At 41.8% G+C, this 21800-nt stretch overlaps 1 protein-coding gene across 4 annotated transcripts in view; it reads right to left on the reverse strand.

Annotated features, from left to right (window-relative positions):
• The window catches only part of sgsm2 (small G protein signaling modulator 2), a 114360-nt gene that overhangs the window by 2617 nt on the left and 89943 nt on the right, over positions 1 to 21800 (reverse strand). For 3 of the 4 annotated variants that reach the window (XM_036149845.1, XM_036149846.1, XM_021324635.2), the window contains 8 exons: positions 15471 to 15645; positions 14050 to 14114; positions 10860 to 11005; positions 7346 to 7474; positions 7070 to 7252; positions 1895 to 2275; positions 1146 to 1270; positions 505 to 587 (listed from right to left, as the gene is read on the reverse strand). In XM_036149845.1, coding sequence (XP_036005738.1) covers positions 505 to 587; positions 1146 to 1270; positions 1895 to 2275; positions 7070 to 7252; positions 7346 to 7474; positions 10860 to 11005; positions 14050 to 14114; positions 15471 to 15645 — 1287 coding nt within the window. The remainder of the gene's footprint in view (positions 1 to 504; positions 588 to 1145; positions 1271 to 1894; positions 2276 to 7069; positions 7253 to 7345; positions 7475 to 10859; positions 11006 to 14049; positions 14115 to 15470; positions 15646 to 21800) is intronic. The other variant, XM_036149847.1, reaches the window with a different exon arrangement.

Below are 21800 nucleotides of genomic sequence, written 5' to 3' on the forward strand. Positions count from 1 at the left end.
AAGCAGGATAGTGCTGTAGGAGAGGCTAAGCTGCTGCTCCGTCTCTCCTGACACCATCAGTCCTGAGGTACAAACGCAAATGAGAAGACGAAGAAGCTGTTGTACCTGGGAGAACATTGGTAGAGGTTTTTTATGGCTTTTTACGCCACTAGTGGCTGGTTTTTCACACAGTAAGCTGACAGGAAAGGGGGAGTGAGAGAGGAGGGAAGACATGCGACAAAGGACCTCAGAATCGAACCCGGGTCAGCTGGACTAAGGCCTTCGTACATGGGTTGTGCTCTCTACCCTGGTGCCATCGGAACACGCCCAGAACATTGGTAGAGTTCAACAAAAAAACATTTTTAGAGCGGGTTATCCAAATAGGGAGACACACTTTCTGTTTACTATTTCTAATACAACAGGACGCATCCTATCATCAGTAGTCCAACTGATACTGTGGGTCACATCCCATCTGTCTGTCTGCTCGGGTCAACGACAGAGAATCTACAAAGAGTGTCCTCTCACCATCATCCAGTATGACCATGAGCGGCGCGAGCAGGTCACACATGCCCTGAACGTAGCCCATCTCCAAATGCTCCCACACGTAGCTGCAGGCAAGACAAAGACACACGCAGGAGCGTCAACATCTCAGCAGCTGTCAGGTGAAAGTTAAGCTCATTCTGTTCAGCTGAGATTTAGAGAACAAAACTCAACGCCTGGCAGACGCTTTCATCCCTCTTGAACATCTCAACATTTGATCACATTAAGACCCCCGAATTTTGCTGGGTTTTATTGGGATATTATGCACAAACTCTGTGGCTGACCCATGACCCCCAGTAAATGTAGAAACGTGTAATAAATGTACACCGGACTATTTTATTGGAAGTCTATTTTATATCTCTCCTGTGTGAGGTTGTGGCGTTAAACACGGCATGGTTGCTGCGTTGAGCCAAGCTATGTCCCTCTATAGGGCAAAACACTCAGCTCAGTTGTTAAAGTCAAGGACCATCGGAAAATGACAACAAATGTTTTAGCTGTTGCGTTTATTTGTTAAATATTGAGCTTTCAGCTGGAGTTTCTTTTCCATCACATGTGCAGGGCAGCCTTTATTGTGGCTATCAGCACAGGGAGGTGGAGGGCCCCGTACGCCACACAGCTTCCTCTACCTGCACATGATGTTGCGTAGTTTCTCCAGGTTGGCTGTGGTGAAGTAATAATAGTTGCGGTCACAGCGCTGCACGTCCTTGTCTATTCTGTGAAGGTTGAGGGCAACAGTGTCCAGAAGCTCGATCTGTACGAAGAGACAAGTAGGGTCATTGTCACTGGGGATCCGTGATTCAGCTCCAACTTTGGCATCTGCTGCCGTTGACCTGAGGCTGCTTCACTTTTAAATACTAGAGATGCACTAGAAACTGGCTGGTGACTGGGATCAGCTGATTTTCTGATAGGCCCTGACCTGTGACTTCCTAGCTGGGAAGCCAAAAATCTCAACTTTATCTGATCAATAGGCGCACCAGAACCAAGGCGACACCAGGTTCTGGTAAGAACAACACTCTTCAGTGTGGGTGCTGAGCACTGAGTACAGCGACTCCTCTCTCACACATGTCGTGTTGTTGTTTTACTTACTACGTACTGACCATTCAGAACAGGAAGGCTAGAACAAGACATTTTGAATGCTGATGTTATAGTTGTAGAACAGTAATCATGATTGGTTAGAATCAGCACGGGCTGGTCAGAACGTCACAGAAAAACAGAGATCCGAAAGCAGCCACAAAACTCTGATCGGTGCATCTTTATTAAAGCGAAGCAGAATAAAATGCAGGCAGAAGTGGAAAGATGTGAATTCTAGTTCAGTTATTCCTACGTTTTGCTCAGTCTGATTAAACAAACAGATATGTCTAGCAAACCCACGCACTGTGTAAGAGGAGAGAGAGGCTGACATCCCCTCAGCAGCAGCTCCACTCGTCACCAGTTTGTCCAGCTGACTGCACAGCCTGTCCTCAATTAGAGAGTCCTGACGCCCCCCTACTGGAGTCCTGCCTTCCTCCCTACCCCCACCTTCCTCCTCAGTGCTCTGACCGTCGTCTATGCTGGACAGGATCTGAGAGTGAGCAGAAGTCACAGAGTAGTTCCTGGAGGAAGGGAGACCTGAGTCGGGGGAGTCAAACTCTACCAGAGGACGCTCCTCTGGGGGCACAGCAGCCGGCGGGGCCAGGGTGGTCATGACAGGAGTGCTGTCCTCTCCACTAGGGGTCTCCTGACTCCCTGCATCTGGCTCGTCCACCGACATAAACACCTGACGGAGGAAGAAGGATCGGAGGAGAAGGAGAGGTCAGGCCAGCATTGTTTGATGAAAATGAACAAGACATCTTTTCAGATGATGTGTCCCACTTAGATGTCTCAGATCACCAAATAAATGTGTTATCAGACAAAGACAAGCTGAGTAAATACAACATATTAAATGATAAAGTTTATTATTAAAAAATGTTCAATCCAAGCTGACCCCATAAGGAAGTCATAATTTCCCTGAGAATAAACGAATTAACGATAATTAGTTGTGATGGAGTCATGGCCGATTCCTCAAAGGCCATGGCCGGTTCTTTAGAATTATGCTGTGTTCAGACCAAATACTTTTTGAGCATCAAAAAACCGTCCAACGCCTTAACTTGGATGCTTGTGCACACAAAAGTCCGACACGCTGTCTAGAACTTCAACACTTGGGAGGAACTACCTTGTTCTTTTCCTCTGCCGGATTGACTTGGCTTTATTTACTGAATAAAGCTAGAGAACCTTGTCGTTGGACGCCTCTGCGCTGTGTCTGGATTCACCAGATAATTCACAGGCGTTTTGAATTTTATGAGTTTCACCACTTACTGCAGGAGCCGCATGTAGGCTTAAGTCACTTAAAATGCTTTTTCTGTCTGAACCCAGTTTGACGCCCAGCTGACTGGCATTTGTGCCCGCATCTCCAGCCAGGGCAACTACAGGCACCCCATTTCAGCTGAAGAGCATCTGTCTGTCTGTCTGTCTGTCTGTCTCTCTCAGGTTAGTGGGCATCATTCAGGAGGCTTGATGTTAAAACTTATCAGTGATAAGAAGTAAAAATATTTTTTCCTGTTGGATAATCCGCCTCTACATCAAATAGTGGAGTCTCTCCGATTGGTTGATGTCCCTCCTCCAGCTGTAAAAGTTCAGATTTTCCAACTCTTGCGTCGCCCTCTCTAGAGGCACCTAAAGCACATTAAGCCAAGCGGGGAGCACGAAACGCACAGAAAGGTTCAAAACGTGCAGCCCAAGATGAGAGTGATGCTCTGCGAGAAGTCTCTATGCCCCTTGACGTGCGTCCATCACAGACTTTGCATGTAAACCGTATGCGTTGATGCTGAAAAAGCATTTGGTCTGAATGCACAATAAGACTTATATTTTGGGACACAAAATAATAAAAAGTAATAATTTAAAGCACAAAATTCTGAATTAAAAAAAAGATCCATTCTTCAACTAAAACTACTTCTGGGTATTAAATAATCATTATAATAAACTAATAAGGGTATTTGTAAACTGGTGCAACATTTGTAATGAGGGTCAGGGAGAAGTTTTCCAGTTCTTTTATTGTTTGAATGCCTGTATAAACCTCTGAGTAAATTGTGTACAGTAGAAATCTTTTCTGTAAAATCCCAGAGCTGGTTCAGATGTAAACTTGGTAGCTTCAAACCTTTAGTAGTTGCTGGTTTTTACAGCAGCACTTACCATGCATTACGTTATGATTTTATTTAGTTTTGTAATGTTTTTATTTTTTTACGTTTTTAACTTTGAATTATTGTTGTAATATGTCATTTTTGCTTGCAGCACTTTAGCCACAGCAGTTGTTTTTAAATGTGAATTTGATTACAAAACAATTATCTTTCACATCTGGTAAAGTCAACAGGCAACAGACACAGGCTAGCCTACTTAGTGTTCACAATTTTCAGTAATGTAATGCATCAAACCTTGTCTACTATGTAGAAACATTCCCAAAGAAGAATATGTGGATAACATATAGCATTAACAATCGCATGTGGTGTGAAATCTGTGGATTAGTTGTATAACGTCCCACTGCATTAAATGCAACTGCTGATTCGGAAGTCGATGCGCATGCATACTTGTTTTCTAAGGGAACTTTAGCCGTTAGCTAAGCAGTTTTTCAGAGCGGTTATGTGTTGTTAAAACTAATCAAAATAAGTTGACACAGCTACTCTCCTACTGATTTTATTTGGGACCTGGGGGGGGGGGGGGGGTGGGGGGGGGGGGGGGGGTTGTGTCCGGAACAGCAGCTGTAAAAATGGCCAAAGCGGAGCAGCTCCCCCGATCAACATGGATAACGTCATCATGTTTTTTGTTTGGTTTTCTACACAGAAGCTTGGATCTCCAGATCTCAGAACATCATACCTCAAAGCTGAGTGCTCCCAGCGCCTCTCAGCTTTACAAATGTACATAAACATGTAACGTATGTGAGAAGCAGACGGCATGAATGTCGGGCTGGTGAGATAAATCCAACTTTCTGAGTTGGAGAGCCGAGAGGCAGTTCTGAGTGAGTTCAGCCGTCGTGCCAAAGTTATCCTCGGACAGTATCTGTACCCCAAGAGTCTGAGGTATGAATCTGGGGAGACACGTCCATTTAGTTTGGTTGCTTTTTTTCTGGTGTGCATTTGCGCCACAGATCAAAGGGTGTTAATATTTGAAAATGTACAGAGTCAGACCGTGACCAAATTTTTTGAGACCCAACAGTACGAGACTGAGACTGAGACCGTGAGTAAACGGTATGGAGACCGCCTGGTAATTAGCCATATTTAGTGGTTGAACTGTACAGCTAAACTGAGGCCTGATGCCTACCAGATATTTAGAATCAAGAAATCTCTTAATTCAGTTCAATTCAAAACACTTTATTACTCCCAAAAGGATAGGAGTAATAGGCAAAAAAGTCTCAAAAGCAACACACCATGGTTTGACCAATAGAATTTCAAGAAGAGATGAGACACAAAGTCAGTCTGGAGAGGCTTGTCAAGCATTTTCTGAGGCTTTGGGACTCCAACAAACCACAGTGGAAGCTGGTATCCACAAATGGAGAAAACGTGGTCCGGTGCTGGTTGTTGCCAGGAGGGGCCGGGTTACTGAAATTACTCCATGAGCACATCAAGGACTCTACCAGGAGGTCCCACCTAGCCATAAGGCTCTGTAGGCCTCACTTTCCTCGGTTACAGTCAGTGATCATGACTGAACAGGAAAGAGACTGGGCAAAGGTAGCATCCATGAGATCTAAAGCAAAAACCACTGCTGTGTACCAAAAGGTTCATCTCATTAAGTAAAAAACATCCTGATATTCCCCCAAACTTTGGGAAATATGTGTTGTGGACTGAACAAACACATCCTTTTTGGAAGGTCTTAATCCTGTTATATTAGATATAAAACTACCTGTGTTTCAGAGAGAGAACCTTTGGCCTGAGGCTGCTTTAGATCTTCAGGACTTCAGGATCTTCACACAATCATAGTATACAGCCGGACAATGAGCTAACCAGCAAGTCAGGCTTTAAATGGCTGAAAGCAACAACATTTTTGGAATTGGCTAAATTTTATTGAATTGCTGTGGCATGACCTTTAACAAGCTGCTTATACTTAAGAGAGGAAACAAATCCCTCTACAACAAAGGAATTTTTGCTGCACTCCAGCATTCACACTTGATGCAAGTTGTTAGGTGGTAAAACCAGTTATTATGTCTAGGAAGCTATTGCATTTTCACCTAGGGTCAGGTTGATTTGGATCATGTTTTTTTTGTGTAACTTACCCCAAAATCTACTTTTTTTGCGAATAAACTGGGCCTCAGGGGGCTACTTTAATGTTACTGTGCATTGTGTTACATTTTAATGTGACCTTGTTTAGTTCTGCCATATTTGTCTTAAACCCATCCTTGTGCTCCCCTCTTAGGGTTGAACGGTGACTATTGATGTTAAATTTTCCTACTGGTTCAAACGTGCATCCTTTCCTCATTATAGCCCTGCGTTTGGGCAAAAAGCAAGCTATGGGGGCATTGATCGATGGTGTTATGCGTTTGTTACTGCTTTAGCATTAGCCCGTGTCAGCAATATCTCTTTACCACTCAGAAACTGGATCCGTTCCATCCTCCACTGTCTGGGCAGCAGCAGCTTCAGGCATAAGTCAGTCACTTGAGCCAGCGGCTCAAACTGAAGGCTTAGCCTCGCTGGGCTCCACAAAGCCTCCCTCAACCTCTGGTGATGAGGGGGAGGTAAAAATCCTCTACCTCAAAAGACAGATCGTGGCAAAACCACTAGATGTCATCCTTGGCCCTCCATGTTTCAAAATGCCACTTTTTCTAACATGTCCTGTCTGGCAGTGTAGCACTCAGAATTACTGTCTTAATGCCAAGGAGAGAACAGATTTACTTTCACAAGTGGAGCATTACTGCTTTCACCATAGTGCTCTGCTTGATACTCATACAAAAAAACTTTATTAGATATTATTTTGGGATTATTTCAAATTCAATGGACACAGAAACTGAAAGGTAAAAAGGGAAGGGAGAAAGATGAGGCAAAACGTTAAAAAGCAGAGAAGCTGACAAAAATAGACCAGGAGAAAAAGAGAGATCCTCAGAATCTGCTTTTGCATCTGCAAAAAGAGAGATAGAACAACAGAACAAACAAAAAAAGTACAAACAACCAACGCCTTTGATAACATCACTGAAAAATATGCAGTATTATTTAATACAAGATGTATTTAGTGACAGCCAAAGCTAACTATAGGGGTTATCTGTATAGAGGTCTATCTGTAAGCACCTGACCCCAAAATGTGTTTGGGTTCTGGGTTATCCCTTTACATCAGGGGGTGTTACACTTTAAAAATCATCATTTGAAAACTGATTATGTATTTTCTGAGGTTATTTGTCTAATATTAACATTTGTTTGATGATGTGTCAAAAACCTCCAGTCCATTTAATAATGTAAGGTTTGTTGACACCCAGGGTCTGACTGAAATGATTCCTATGAAGACGAACACTGAACCACCAGAATAAACAGTTAATCAGACTGAAAGGGCCTTTCACCTCATTGCTGAGCGTGGAGTCTCTGTGAGCAAGCCTCAGGACGTGGCTGTCTATGCTGCTGCCCGAGGACAGCTTGGCAAAGATGGCCGACTGCATCTCCTTCTCCCTCTGCTTGACGATGACCTCACAGGCCTTCCACTCCCGCATCACCTGCTGGTAGCGCTCGTTGATCTTCACATCAATCTCCATGAGGAAATAAAAAAAAAAAAAAACAGAGATCAGATGGTGGTTTCCAAAATAGGGCTGGAACTCAGAGCGCGTGTTTTTGAGCCATACCTGGCTCATGTCCTTTTTGCTCATCCCAAACCTGTAGTGTCCCAGCAGGAAGGGCCACACCTCCTTCCTGATCTCATGCTGCACTCCTCCATAATAAACCAGCCTGAGCAGCTCCAGCTCCTTGTAGTTCTACATGCACACACGGAAAGGATAACGGAGACATACATGAACAAGAGAAGAAAGATGAGGGGAAAGAAGAAGCCTACGCGGAAGAGGCAGCGCATCAATAATTGAAGAAGAAGAAGAAGAAGAAGAAGAGCGACTGCGAAGCGTGCTGAAGAAGACGCAGATGAGTGCTGAAGATAAAGGATGCAGATATGAATAGGGTGTAAATTAGTAATGATGACTTTGTTGGAGCTGATGAATGATTACAGTTGCTGCCTTAATAGCTGTGATGGTATCACACTGCACTCTGTAATGAGACTCCAGTTCACTGAATCTCATTAAATTTTCATTAAAGCGGAGGAGCGAGTGGAGAAGGTGGAGATGGCAAGAGCGGCGCGTGATCCCCCGCTCACGATTAACATGACTGCATCGAAAAAAGCAGTGTATGTGAGGTTAGGACGGAATAAGAAGAAACATGTTTAACTAAAATGAAGCTAATTAGGAAGTTAGAGAAGGTTAGATTGTTGTGTAACCCATTGGCTAGCATGTGTCTGATTCCAAAACAGCAAAAAGGGAAAAATAACACGGGCCCAGAATATGAATAAGTGTTTTCACAGCGCCCACTGCTTAACTCAGTGGTGTGAAGGGAACACACACAGATACTGCTGTTCAAGTTCAGCTTCGAGATGCTTGTCAGCTTTATCTTTGGCTTTACTTCGTGCCTTTAAAATTATTTTAAACCCTCATTAGAGGGCGACCTTTCCTCCCCCACATCTCTAGCTGCTCTGTGAAATGCAGAAGAATCCTCCATCAGAGTATCTAACTAAAGATCAGGCTCCGATATAGCTTCATTTTTATTGTAAAAAACAAACAACAGTGGTCACAGGTGTGCCGGTTGTTGGGACACAACAGACAATTTTAAGTTTTTCAAGCTGCAGTGTCCATCCATCCATTTCCTATACCTGCTTATCCTTGCAGGGTCATGGCATATGCAGCCATGACAATTATACACGTGCCACTCAAATATTTCATCAGAAAATCAAAATAACATTAATATCATGCTAAGCTATGACATTCACTCCCCTCAAGATGCTGAAGACTTAAAGAGAAAACAAAGCAACAGAAATGCTTTTATTTTCTGATTAAACCACCTAACATTTTTTGACCACTCAAAGAGTGAGCATGGACCATTGAACTTTCACCCCTAGTTAGTCAGGTAACTCACTATGTGTGTTCTCATGACACGTCATCAGCTTCAGCCCCATTACTGTTCCAATTGCCGAGAACAGCAGACCGAGAACGGACCAAATCCCCAGATGTTTTTTTTTTTTTCCTATTTATCAAGTATGCATCAGAGCAGACTTGTAAATATGGTGTAGTGTATAAATAGTTTTTATGTTAAAAAGGCTAAAGAACTTCAATTATAATTTATTTAACACAAAATATTACCTCTCACATTCAACAATGAATACATTATTCATACAATTATTTCATTTCATGATCGATATATGTAATAATTTATTATCATCTAAAGACTACTAATAACAGGAGGTGAAATGCAGGTCCAGATGAGCTGTGCGTGTGGTGATGACACGAGTACACGAGTACGCTTCTGTTCCAATACATAGAGATACGTTCTGCGTGCTCCTGTTCTCCCCAAGTCAGTACTCTCTGTGTTCTTGCCAAGAACGGACTTGACGAGAACGTGAGTCAGTACTCGCGTTCTTGTGAATTGAGAAGCAGCCCAAGACTCTGATGTTGAAGCCCCTGTCCCAACACTTACACTTCATCCATTGTGCCCCTGCTGAGGGTGTGAGTGCACCCCGATTCTCCAGAGTGGTATTTAGCCCCGCCCACTTTGCGCCCTCGATTCCCACTTCAGTCAAGTCTGCATCAATGTGGACTTCACTGAAGTGTATAACCCACAATTCATTGCTGCACATGACGTTTTGAGCTACAAAGTGAAAATATTTGATCTAAGAAGGCCTAAAATCATACAGCCACCTTAAATAAATTACTAATCACCAATTTTTGTTTCTTAAAACAAACATGGTAGTTATTTTTACTTTTAAAAATGAAATTTCCTCAGACAGTAGCAGCTGTCCGTCATTTTTTTCATTTGTGGCAATACCCACTCTGCTATGTCTAATCCTATCAAATTTTGGTTCTTGCAATTTATTTCCCTCAAAACGATTGCTTGTTGCAATTTTAACAATTTTTAGCTGTAAAGACTGGAAAACAGTGACGGTCATGTCATTTTTGGTGTCGCAGTAGTGATACAAAGGCGCAAGTTGATGACATAGCCTATTGTGTCCCAATTCCTCCTGTTTTGGATGCTTGTAACCTGCGCACTCAAACCCTTATTTACACTTCCACCAAGTGCACACTTCATAGAAGTGCGTAGGGTTTGGTGTGAGTATTAGGACAGGGCTGAAGTAAAAGTAACCTACTATGGCTTGATGCTGTAGCAAACTATAAACTTCCACCCCTCATCTTAAAACACAAGCAGCATACAGATGGTGACAGACTCTGATTTTCAAAATGCTTTTTTTTCTTGTCCAGTCCTCCTTAAATACCTTTTTAGATAAGCCATCATATGAGAAACAGTGTAACAGCAGCTTTATCTGATGGTCTTTGTTTGGTCTAATGAACTTTCTACAATCTACCATGAAAACAATGGCTGTTTTCATGGTAGATTGAGGTGGACTGAATTTAAATGTGTTTATCTCTGACAGTACAGGGTTAAATGGTGCTGGAGTTAAGTGAGGTAAAATGTATGAATTTGGAATATAGATCAGACTTCATGTGACTTGAAATTACTTTAGTTTTAAAGTGGGGATATATAAGTAACAATTAAAGGTAGCCAAATTCTGCGTTAATTTTTAAATACTAATGTCATTTTTCCAGAGTTTTCCAAATTTTGACCAATCTGGATCGCACCATTTGTAGTGTTTCATTTCTGTTGCAACAAGATGCGGCAAATCTGCTGCTGTACATTTCTGTAACAGTTCTAAAAATATAGTTTTTAATCACAAAACCTGTATCACCTTCTCAAACAAGCTTTTGATTATCAATCTGTCTCCTAAATCTGAAAAAAACAACAACACAAAAGCTGAAGAAAGAAAAACGAAAACATAAGTTAATTCAGAGTACAGTTGGTATATGATGTTCTGTTGTTTGTGAGAAAAGCCCTCCCTCTTTCATTACCATGAATATGAACTGCACAGCTCAGCTCATTCTTATTGACCTAAAGTTAACTTGGCAGCAGTACCGGGGTTTTAAATCCACCGGTATGTGACTGTGAGAGGTGCAGAGGTGTTGGAGTGCAGTGCCTAGGAGACAGATTTACATTCCAGCAATGATGCTGTAGTTCCTGCAGTAGTTTGCAGGTTTACTGTCTGCAACCCACCTTGCAGTCTTTCTGGTACTTGCTCCACACCTCTTTGCTGAGTCCTCCAGATGCTTCACATGGTCTGTCTGGGGGTACGATGTTGTGGTTGACCAGAGCTGACAGGTGGGTCCGCACCGTGGACAGGTGTCGACAGTATGCAAGCCCTGATGGACAAGGGAGACATAAGCACAAGTGTATCCAGCTGAGATCAGGGTGCAGAAAATTCAGGATAATTACTTAACAGTAGAAAATTGTGCGTGAAAAAAAGCCTTTAAACCAGAGCTGTCCAAATTTTGGCCATGGTAGCCAAAGTTGCCTACTTTACAGTACTAATGGACCACATATTTTTTTGATTCAAAATACAAAAATAATGTGATTTTTATGTTTTTTTTAAATTCTTACCCGTTTAGTTAAACATGCAATATTTTAATGAATCTGAATTTTTACTAACACAGGATAGGTCTATGATGTTGTATTTCTGGTCCTCTTCTCTTACTGGCTTCCCTGTTTGCAGGCTGCTGCCCTTTTGCTAAGATAAAATACCAAATGCTGTATTCTGTTTTGGGACCCCTGGGAAATCTCATAAGATTGGCTGAGGAACCAGGAAGTAAACACGGCCTACAGAGTCAACCAAAGTTGTTCAGCACGGTATCTCTAACTTTGAAAGGAGAATAACGTGACTAAGACATTGTTGATGGAGAGGACTGAAGAACTACAGGGTCATCTTAAACTTCCCCTTCATCAGTAAGATTATTGAAAAAGCTGTGTTAAAAAGTTAAAAACCTTTTTAACCTTGACCAGCTGCTTTAAAGTTTTCCAGTCAGGTTTTCGTGCTCACCACAGTACTGAGACAGCCCTGATCAAGGTGTTTAATGACATACGTATAAATACTGACTGTGGAAGAACCACACTGCTGGTATTATTGGACCTCAGTGCAGCATTTGACACTTTTTATCATTCAATTTTATTACAACGTCTGGAAAACAGGGCTGGTCTTTCTGGCACAGTAATTAACTGGTTTAAATCTTACTTGAAGAACAGGGACTTTTATGTGTCAGTCAGTAGGTAGTTTAAATCAGAGACCACAAGAATTACATGTGGGGTCCCACAAGGTTTCATCTTGGAGACCCTCCTATTCAATATCTACATGCTCCCCTTAGCCCAGATTATAACAAAAATCAAAATCAGGTTTCATAACTATGCGGACGACACACAGCTATACATTACAATGTCACCAGGTGACCATAAACCTATTACAGCATTAGCTAGAACAAATCAATACATGGATGTGCCAGAATTTTCTTCAGCTGAATTAAAAAACAAAACTGAAGTAATTACTTTTGGTCCAAAGGAGGATAGATCAAGAGTTGGCACACAGTTTCAATTACTACATTTAGAAACTACAGATCAGAGCCAAAATCTCAGTGTTGTCATGGACTCAGACCTGACCCTTCCAAGGCACATAAAGAGAGTTACTAAGTCGGCCTTTTATCACCTGATGAATATTTCCAGGATTAAAGGACAAATGGCCCAGTAGGATCTGGCTGCTAAAACTTGCTAAATCTAGGTCGCTAGATTTAGCAAGTTTTCAGACCCCTCTAGTGACTTGTTTTTTTGGGGGGGTTTTTTTCCAGAAAAGCAACTAGTGACAAATTTAGCGACTTTTCTCTGTGTTTTTGGAGATTTCGGCAACAACATGAAAAAGCATCTATCTGTCTGCAGTTACTATTTTTAGCAAGCAGTAAGTCCTGCTGCTGCCTGCAGCACACCTGCCAAAGGAGACCGGTTCCCCTGCGCGACCACATTTAAAATGAATCACACATGTGCAAAGCTGCCGCTGATCCTGCCTGGTCAACAAAGCGGGATGGTAATATAATTCTTTTTTCACTGAACCCTCGTTGCACTAAAATAAATCTCTGCTTGAAGAGAGAGAGCAGTCTTTCCCCTGCATTAAAATGCTCGGCTCAGGCTGTGTCTAGAGTTTTTTTTATCTGATCACATCACGTCCAATCTGGATAACTATTGAAGCTTTCTTCTGGTAATATTCTTTTAATATAACTGTCATATTAAAATATCTCTGTTAGTCTATAAATCCCTGACTGGTTTAGCACCTAAATACATCACAGACTTGTTATCAGTGTATCAACCCTCCAGACCACTAAGGTCTTCTGATTCAAGCCTACTCTGCATTCCCAGAATGAGAACCAAACATGGAGGAGCAGAATTTAGTTCTTATGCTCTACCTATCTGGAAAAACAAACATCCAGAAAACTATAAAAGTACTGACAGCCTGAGTTCTTTTAAATTAAGATTAAAACCCCCATTTGTTCAGAATTGCCTTCGGCTGTTTTAGTTAAACTGTTAACTGAAACATCATTAGTTTAAGTTTCTAATCCAACTGCTTTTTATATTTGCTTTTAGTTTCCATTTCCCTATGTTTTATTTTGTCACGTTTCGTACATTTTAATCCAACTACTTTTTTACTTGCTTGTATTCTGTTTTTTCCCCCTGTTTTAATCATGTAAAGCACTTTGTGTTGTCCTTGTACTGAAATTTGCTATACAAATCAATGTGCCTCGCCTTGCCTAAATATAAACTGGTTTGAACTCGGGTTACCAGCTTTATATCGACTGGAGGAGTTTGTTCTGTGTTTAAAACATTCACCTCACTCAGATGCATAGTTCATTACGATTTGCAAAATAATTACTTTGTCAAATTGCAACTACTCCACTTTAAGATTGACTTAATTGCCTTTTAAAATCAACTGTGCTTCTGCCTGGAAGTCAGTTATGCAGAGATGCCTTTACAAATCTCAACACAGAACAGGTGGAAGATTATGCCAATGCAAACAAACAAACAAACAGCATGTAATTTCTTTTGTAAAAGATAACCGCCTATTTTGTTTCATATAGACAACTGCAAACGATGATTGTATTACACATAGAGCAAAAGACTGAATTAAAATAAGTCTTGCATTATTTGCTCTGGAAGGAAAAGGAAAAAATAACATTTAATACAAAGTGAGCAACATTACTATAGTTTTGCTGAGATATCCATTTTCAGTACAGATGAGGACAGCATGCTGGCCTACATTATATGGGGTGTGAAATTAGAATAAAGTTGCGTTACAATGACCACCCAAAGTGAAAGCAATCATAGTGAATAGAGCATATGCCAGAGTGCTGTGGCAACAAGATGAAGAACTTACATCCATAGAAGGCTCTGGAGACGATCTGCCGCTTCATGTTCTGACAGAGCATCTTCAGTGGAATGCTGGTGAACAGAAAGCAGATCATTTTCACCCTAACTGTGGAACAAGCGCTCTTTATTCCTCAAACACACATGCAGAATGGTCATAAAGTATCGCCTGTCAATGTAAATTCTGTCCCACAAAATTATTTTAGGCTGCACCTCAGAATTACAGACGTGAAGCTGATCTCATCTCTGTTGAACAAGCCAAATCTGAAGCTCCTCTGGCCAAAGAATTTAAATCCATTGTTTCTCTGTGTTCCCCAGCAGAGCAAATTCTGCAGTTTTATACTTGTTCACGACATTTGGATGACATTCTGTAAAAATATCAGAGTTTGATTTCCCCAGAAAACCTCTGGAGGAATTGCCACTGGAGGGGGATTGATAGCTCCAACACATCTGTATCAAACAGTTATTCTGCTGAGCCTGATCCCCATCCTGCAGCAGCCTGCTGCCGACCCAATCATCTAATAAAGCTATAAAACACCTGGAACATGCAAAACAGCGGGTCCTGAGCCCTAGGGTTGAGAACCACTTTTCTAAATCAAGTGTTTTTATCATAGTTGAAAAGCGGCAAAACGCTATTCGCTGTAGCTTCATAAATAGTACCCATCAGCCATTCTGGGAAACAAACTGTGAGTAACCATGGGAACACATGCAGGAATATCTGTAGAAACACAAGGTTAAAATAATTATTAAAAAAAAGTTTTCATAACATTTTTTGAGATTTAAGCGTTGGACTAGGAGCATACCATATCAGAAATGTGACAGCAGAGTCTGCCACGCATGTCAATATGGAGAATTACTTGATAGTTTATGTTTAGTTGGCCTACACATAGGAAAATATGCCTGTTCCCCACAATATAAACATTTTCCCTTTTTTATTTAGCCATTGGCAAGCACTACCAGCTATTAAACCGAAAGTCTAAATCTTCAGACATCTACAAATGGTGCCCAAGCGTAAAACAGTTATACATGCTCCATATTCTCCACCTGATATGTTGGCCTGCTTCTGTTGATTTGTCCATGATGTGAGACACAAAAAAACAAGGTGTTGGGTGTTTTTGAAGTACATCCATATGTGTGGCTCCATTTAACGTTGTTGTGAATGAACCTACCCGGAGCTGACAAATCAAAGACGTCATCATCTGCTCTTTCCTAGACTGTTTCTGATCGTTTTAGAATCATTTGATTTGGATTAATTTTAGAGTATATAAAAATACACCTGTGAACAAGTGTACTTGTGGCATTGAAAGTGGTTAGAAGACCTGAATTCAACTGGAGGTGGGACCCAATTCTTTGGGCATCATAGTGCATTTTTTAAAGTCCTGACTCACTGCAGCACATTGACAGCATAGACAGACAGGATTCAGTGCATACGTGTGAATATCCGACGACTGATGCAGGCAGGTACACCCGGCCGGGTAGACGAATGATGCGTTGCTACCGGATGTGGAGCAGGACTGGCACAGTAACTCCTGAGTGGTTACTTCGGTCTGTTGCCACGACGACGGGCTGCCTCTGAAACCTTGCATCTCCATCATCTCTCCATGGTCTACACCGGAGAGGGCGAAAGGGAGAAGACAGAGAGGCATCTCAGTGCTCTGAGGCAAAATGTTTGCCTGTGTTTTCCTGCATCCGCTTCACTCAGGCTCTGGTTTCATGCCTTGCATATTATGACCTAGGTCCCTCAGCTCAACCACAAATACATCTTTCAATGTATTTTGGATAATTATGACAGGAAGAGATGAGCAGATGGATTTAAGTGGTGGAGAGAGGAAACCAAAAGTGGAAGGGTGGGAAGCAGAAACAATGCTGTGGGAGAGACAGGCAGAGGGGGATGCAGGGATTCCATGCTGGTTCACAGCAGCTCACTCAGAGAGGAAGGAGAGGAGACAGCAGAGCTCCGAGGGAACAGGAGAGGAGGAAGTAGTGAGGGAGCTGACAGTGGGGAGAAAGGGCAGGGACGAGGCTCACAGTCGGACCATGCAGGATGCATTAAGCCAGAAAAAAAGACAAGGCACACCAAAGGAAATAATCTCAGGAGCAACCAAAACAAATGGCACTAATAAAAGACACACAAAGAGGAAGGCAAAAGAAAAATCAGGAAGACTTCAACATCAAATTAATGCTCTTCACCTTAATTCTTCAGGTTGGAGCTGATGACCTGTCATAAATATGAAGATGTGCTTTGGTTGTTCAATAACTCCCCCTCCCCCAAAAAACAACAAAAGAAGGCAAACATAAAAAATGTTGGAGAGAGACTAACATCTGGCCTCCCTCCTCTACTTTAGAGCTAGACGTGATCTACAGCTGGGCTCAGGACTGCAACCCTGCTCACACAAGGACTCCACATCTCTACTACTGCGGAACCCCACAGGACCGGAATTAGAGGAGATGGAGGAGGTGGCAGGGGTGGGAGGGGGGGGAATGCCGGGGTTAGTGAAGAATTACAGTGAACAGCATCGCAGCAGACGACTGCACAAACAAAGGAGAGACAAGCAAGGAGGTCAGAGGATTCAAGAGACAAATCAAAAACAAACTGAAGAGACGGAGGGATGACATTATCGTCACAAATCTACAAAATACACTCTTTCTATACCAAAAGAAAAGAAAAAGCTCCAATAACACAATTAAAAAAATGATTTGGTGCACATTTCCCATGCAAGACTTGCCAAGCATGTAGCTGGTGAGAAATGAAACAACTTAAAGAAGGAAGAGAAATTACTACAAAACATAAAAACATTTTAAAACGGAAGTAATACTTGGCCACAACTGTGCAATCCCAACAGTGCTGAGTCATGCTCCAAGACCTTTCTCATTATCCAACAAAATTGAGAATGAAATAGCTAAGAATAACAAACAAGCCAACTAGCTTTGCCCAGGAGATTTCTACAGGACAGTAGACAACTTTGATAGAGGCAGCTTAGAAACTGACCAAATTACTAAGGAAGTGGAGTGAATTTTGCAGTGGAATCCTTCCAGCAAGAGAGGAGGAATTTTCCAGGACTTTACTGAAAGCTATTGGAAAAAAGAAGTATATCCCATGATTCACTGGCTTCCACAACCACAGACTTTAGCTATCAAACAGATGACTACTAATCTGACTACAAACTCAGGTCCTATGTTTGTAAATCAACACCCCTCCACCACCATGCAGGTACGGTGTTTAGATTTACGAAAACACAACCATAGTGTCTGAATTAACAGCTCACAGCAAGAATGTAAGACAACATTGAAAGCCAGGGCCTTTCTGATGGAGTTTACATGTTCCGCCCATTGTGTGTTTGAGTGTGTGTGTGTGTGTGTGTGTTTGTACTTGCTGCTGAGAACCCTTTTTATAATAATATAATAATATTTTACCAGCAAAGTGTGGACATTTTCCTAGTCTTCACTTTTTGGGGGGGGTGGGGGCTAAGTTTAGAGGATTGTGTGATATGAGTTTAGGTCAGGGTTAGGTGGGTACAAGGTCGGGTGGGTTGAAAATGAATGGAAGTCAATGCAAGGTCCTCAGGAAGTACATAGAGTGTGGATGTGTGTGTGTGTGTGTGTGTGTGTGTGTGTGTGTGTGTGTGTGTGTGTGTGTGTGTGCTCTTGTACTTGAGACTGAGCGGGAACTTTTCATTGCTCATTTAACAAGTAAAGTCAGGACCAAATAAAGGTCTTCACTTTCTTTTCTGGGCTAGGGTAGGTTTAGGACTAAGGTGTCAATTAGGATTAGGTTAGGGTTAGGTAAAATCCGGGTATGGGTAGGGCTAGGGGTAGGGCTAGGGTTAGGCCATATAATGGGTTGAAGATTAATGGACTATGGAACTCAAGGCACGGTCCTCACTACGTATATTAAACAAGGATGGGCATGTGTGCGTGTGTGTTAGCGTTATCAAAAATATTGATACTCTGAAAGTTAACATTCAAATGCTGTATCCGCATACAATACTAATGTGGCATGGTATCAACACTAAATATTGTGCATACGAGGCAAACCAAGGAGGGAATCCCAGAGATCGTGACAAGCCTCTGAGCAAACAGTCCTTAAAAACAGTCAAGCAGCACAACAAACTTGGTTAAGCATCTTAAGGGCCGACACCCTGGCCTTCATGATGAATTCCGACAGGTTAATAAATTAAAGTTCTGTTCATAATTTAATTTAATACAATAAATACATTACTGATTAATGTTGTGTAATTAGCTATGGCCAGAGTCCTATAGGCATGTGTTATATTTGGGTTATTTATTTAACATTTATTTGCACACTTATTTAACTAGCATTTGTGATTCTGCTGAGATTGAAAAAGATGAGTTTTTCATGTTAATAAAATATATTTTATGCCTTTGTCATTTTTTTATCCCCATGGTATCGAAAATCAAATATTTCCTGGGTATCGATATCGAGTTCAAAATTGTAGCATCGAGTTCAAAATTTTAGTATCGTGACCACTTTAGTGTGTGTTTATGTGTCCTGTGTGTCTCTGTGTTGCCCTGTGAAAGACTAGCTATCTGTTTAGACTGTATACCCCAGCTGATCCACTGAGAACTGCAGATGGGTACAAAAAAAATTTGAAGCAAAGGTGGATAGAGTATTTATTTTGGTTTCATATTTGTACAAGACTAAAATCTTTGTACTTTTTCTACTTATTACACATGTATAGCGCATGTTGATACTACTGATACTGATACCTAAATTTCCACAGTTCACTTGCATATTTTCTGTTCCCCTGATCCCCTGTTCTGGGTCATTAAGTGGGTGTTTCATCATAGCAGTCAACAGGTGAAACGCAATGACCCAAGCCTGGACCTCGGACCTGTCTCCTATCCCTGCCTCACTCGGAAACCTCTGCTTGGTGTGTGTGCCTCCTCTTACCCATTCTCTCACTTGGATCTCGGCTTGCACTCTTGCCTAGTCCTCCTGGAAACCTCTGGCCTGTGGACTGTCTCCCTGTGTATGACCCATGAATTGATCACAACTTCCTTGCTAGCAGTTCCCCTGTCTAGTATAATCGAGATTTAGATAAGTCAGTCAGTGATCCGAATTATCGAGATAGAGCTGCTGGGATCAATCTCCAGAGCCAGTTCAACTTCTCAGCATCTGAGAAGGTTAGTGGCTTTCATTTAGTGCACCATCACCTTCACTGAATTGTTCTCGGTCACTAACCCTGTTCTTCTCCCCACAGTGATCCCAGCATGACTTCCTGTTCCATCAACACCAGTTAAATTATTTTTTCAATTAAATCTTATTTATATAGTGCCAAATCATGATACATGTCATCTCAAGGCACTTTCAAATCTAAATTCAATCAGATTATACAGATTGGGTCAGATTATACAGATTGGTCAAAAACATTATCTATCTAAGGAAATCCAGTAGATTGCATCAAGTCTTGACAAGCAGCATTCACTCCTCTTGAAGAAGTGTAGAGCCACAGGGAGAGTCGTCTGCATTGTCCATGCCTTTGCAGCAATCCCTCATACTGCATGTTTATTATACATACAGTTTATTTATAATAAACTCTTTTAAATGATTATTCGTTGTGTTGTTAAATTATTGGGGCTCCAGATTCTGTCTAGGCATTACAGTTTGTCTATTTGTTTTTACAACTGCTGTGTGTTAAACCCTTCTCAAGCCGTGGAAGAGCAGATAGCCAAAACTCTGTCTAGTTAGAACATAGTTGAGCGATCAGATTAAAGGAATAAAGTTTGTCATGCTGTGTTCTCACCTCTGCAGATAGGTGAGAATAAAGTGCTGGCTGAGCAATTATCATAAATCTCCTTTATTTAACTGAAGTTGCATAGTTATTTTTTTTTCCTTTAACAATGGCTAAAAACTTTGGAGCAGGACACGACTTTTGACCATATTCTGTACCTCAGGTGAGGCCACTCCTAGTCTAAATGGTTTACCCAAAAGTCACAAACAAGATGTAATGGTAAGACCCATTGTTTGCATGATTAACTCTGTCACTTACAATGTTTCTAAATATCTGCCGTCTGTACTCTGTCCTGTATTTGGCAGCTCAGAAAACCACATACAGAATACCATGGATATCACCAAGGTGAAGGACGTCATGTTGGAGATGGATGAAACTATAGTCTCCTTTGATGTAGAACCACCCTTTCCATAGAGCGACTGTCCCAGCTCCTGAAACTGTGCCTGCAGTCAACTTACTTCACATATGGGGGGGGGGGGGGGGGGTAGTCAGTGGGGGTAGTCAGTGGTACTCTGTATCACAGAGCAGACCATGTAAAGTTAGTAGCCAGGGAGAAGGAAAGATTACACGCAAGACCGGTCATAGAGCAATGTGCTTATCCCAACTGGGCATTCCTCAAAGCAGATAAAAAACGCAAACAAGACTTGAAGGAGGATCCCAGACCTGTTGTCATCCCTTATGTTGTGGATGTTTATAGAAACTGACACATTTATTTTCCAAACATGACGTCCCAGTGTCTTTCAAACCCCAAAACACACTAGGGCAAAGATTGGTTCACCCCAAAGATCCGGTCCCCCGGCGCAAACAGAACAATGTTGTGTATGTAGTTAAGTGCCGTGAGGCAATGCTGACTCATGCCCCTGGGAACAATTAGTGACCATCAAAGCATTAATGTTGGACTGGTAGCCTGATGGTCCTCTTTTGCATGTGGGCACCAGTTTTGATTGTCACAGTGAAACTTGTTGATCCAATAAGCAAAAGACTTATAAGACCGAGTTTACCTTGAACTCCCCAGACGGAAGAAGTTTCTTGGAGAAGAGACAAAACGTTTCAACATAGGAGAACAACCGTAGCAGCCCCGGTGACAGTGCAGAATCAATCAATCAATCAATCAATCAATCAATCAATCAATCAATCAATCAATCAATCAATCAATCCATCCATCCATCCATTTTCCAACGCGCTTATCCCTATTGGGGTTGCAAGGGGTGCTGGTGCCTATCTCCAGCTAGTCAGGGTGTTTTTTCCTTATGTCTGTTACCAGCTCAGGGAGTGTTTTTTCACCCTCTTATGTGCCAGCTTGTGGTGGGATGTAAACACCAAAACAAACAAGGTGAACTCCCTCTGAGAATAAAAATGATTCCAGGTGAGAACCGATTTTTGCCCCGATCTTCCCCTTTGGAGAGGCGGCGATTATTGGTGTATCTCTTGAGATAATCTTAGGAGATATTCCTGCCGTGTGTGGTGTGTTAAGAATGATCTGATCCTCTCGGTAGAACTTCAGGACAGCTCTGAGCTCAAATATTCAACATGTTGGATTGTCTTGCCCTGGTATCCTATTGTGGGTAATGTTGCCTGATGACAAACGAACATGCAGCCTGTTGAATGTACTGTGTAGCCAATCAGAAAGCGCGGTGGGGGAAACCTGGAGAGGAAAAAAACCCAACTCACCTCCTTATATTAGTGCAGCAAACATAGAGCCCCCCGGTGCTGTTTCCACTCCTTTAACTGTTTTTTTCTTTTTGTTATGGTTTCTCTCTGTTAGAATTAGTCCACAAACTATCAGCATTATTCTTCCTAGTCATCCATGTTTTTTTACTCTGAACTCACATTTGATCTTGAGAGGATTCACAAGATTTCCTGTCTGACATCTGAATGATCCTGAGTGAAATCTGTTTTGTACGAGCAAACCTGTTTTTGTTTTTTACATGTGGTGTCTCTCCCAGCTATTTCAAAATCCTACCGTGTGAACCAGCCTTAACATGCTAACATCAGTACAAAAACTTCT

Source organism: Fundulus heteroclitus, chromosome 18 (assembly GCF_011125445.2).
Source record: "Fundulus heteroclitus isolate FHET01 chromosome 18, MU-UCD_Fhet_4.1, whole genome shotgun sequence".
NCBI classification, from domain to species: Eukaryota; Metazoa; Chordata; class Actinopteri; order Cyprinodontiformes; family Fundulidae; genus Fundulus; species Fundulus heteroclitus.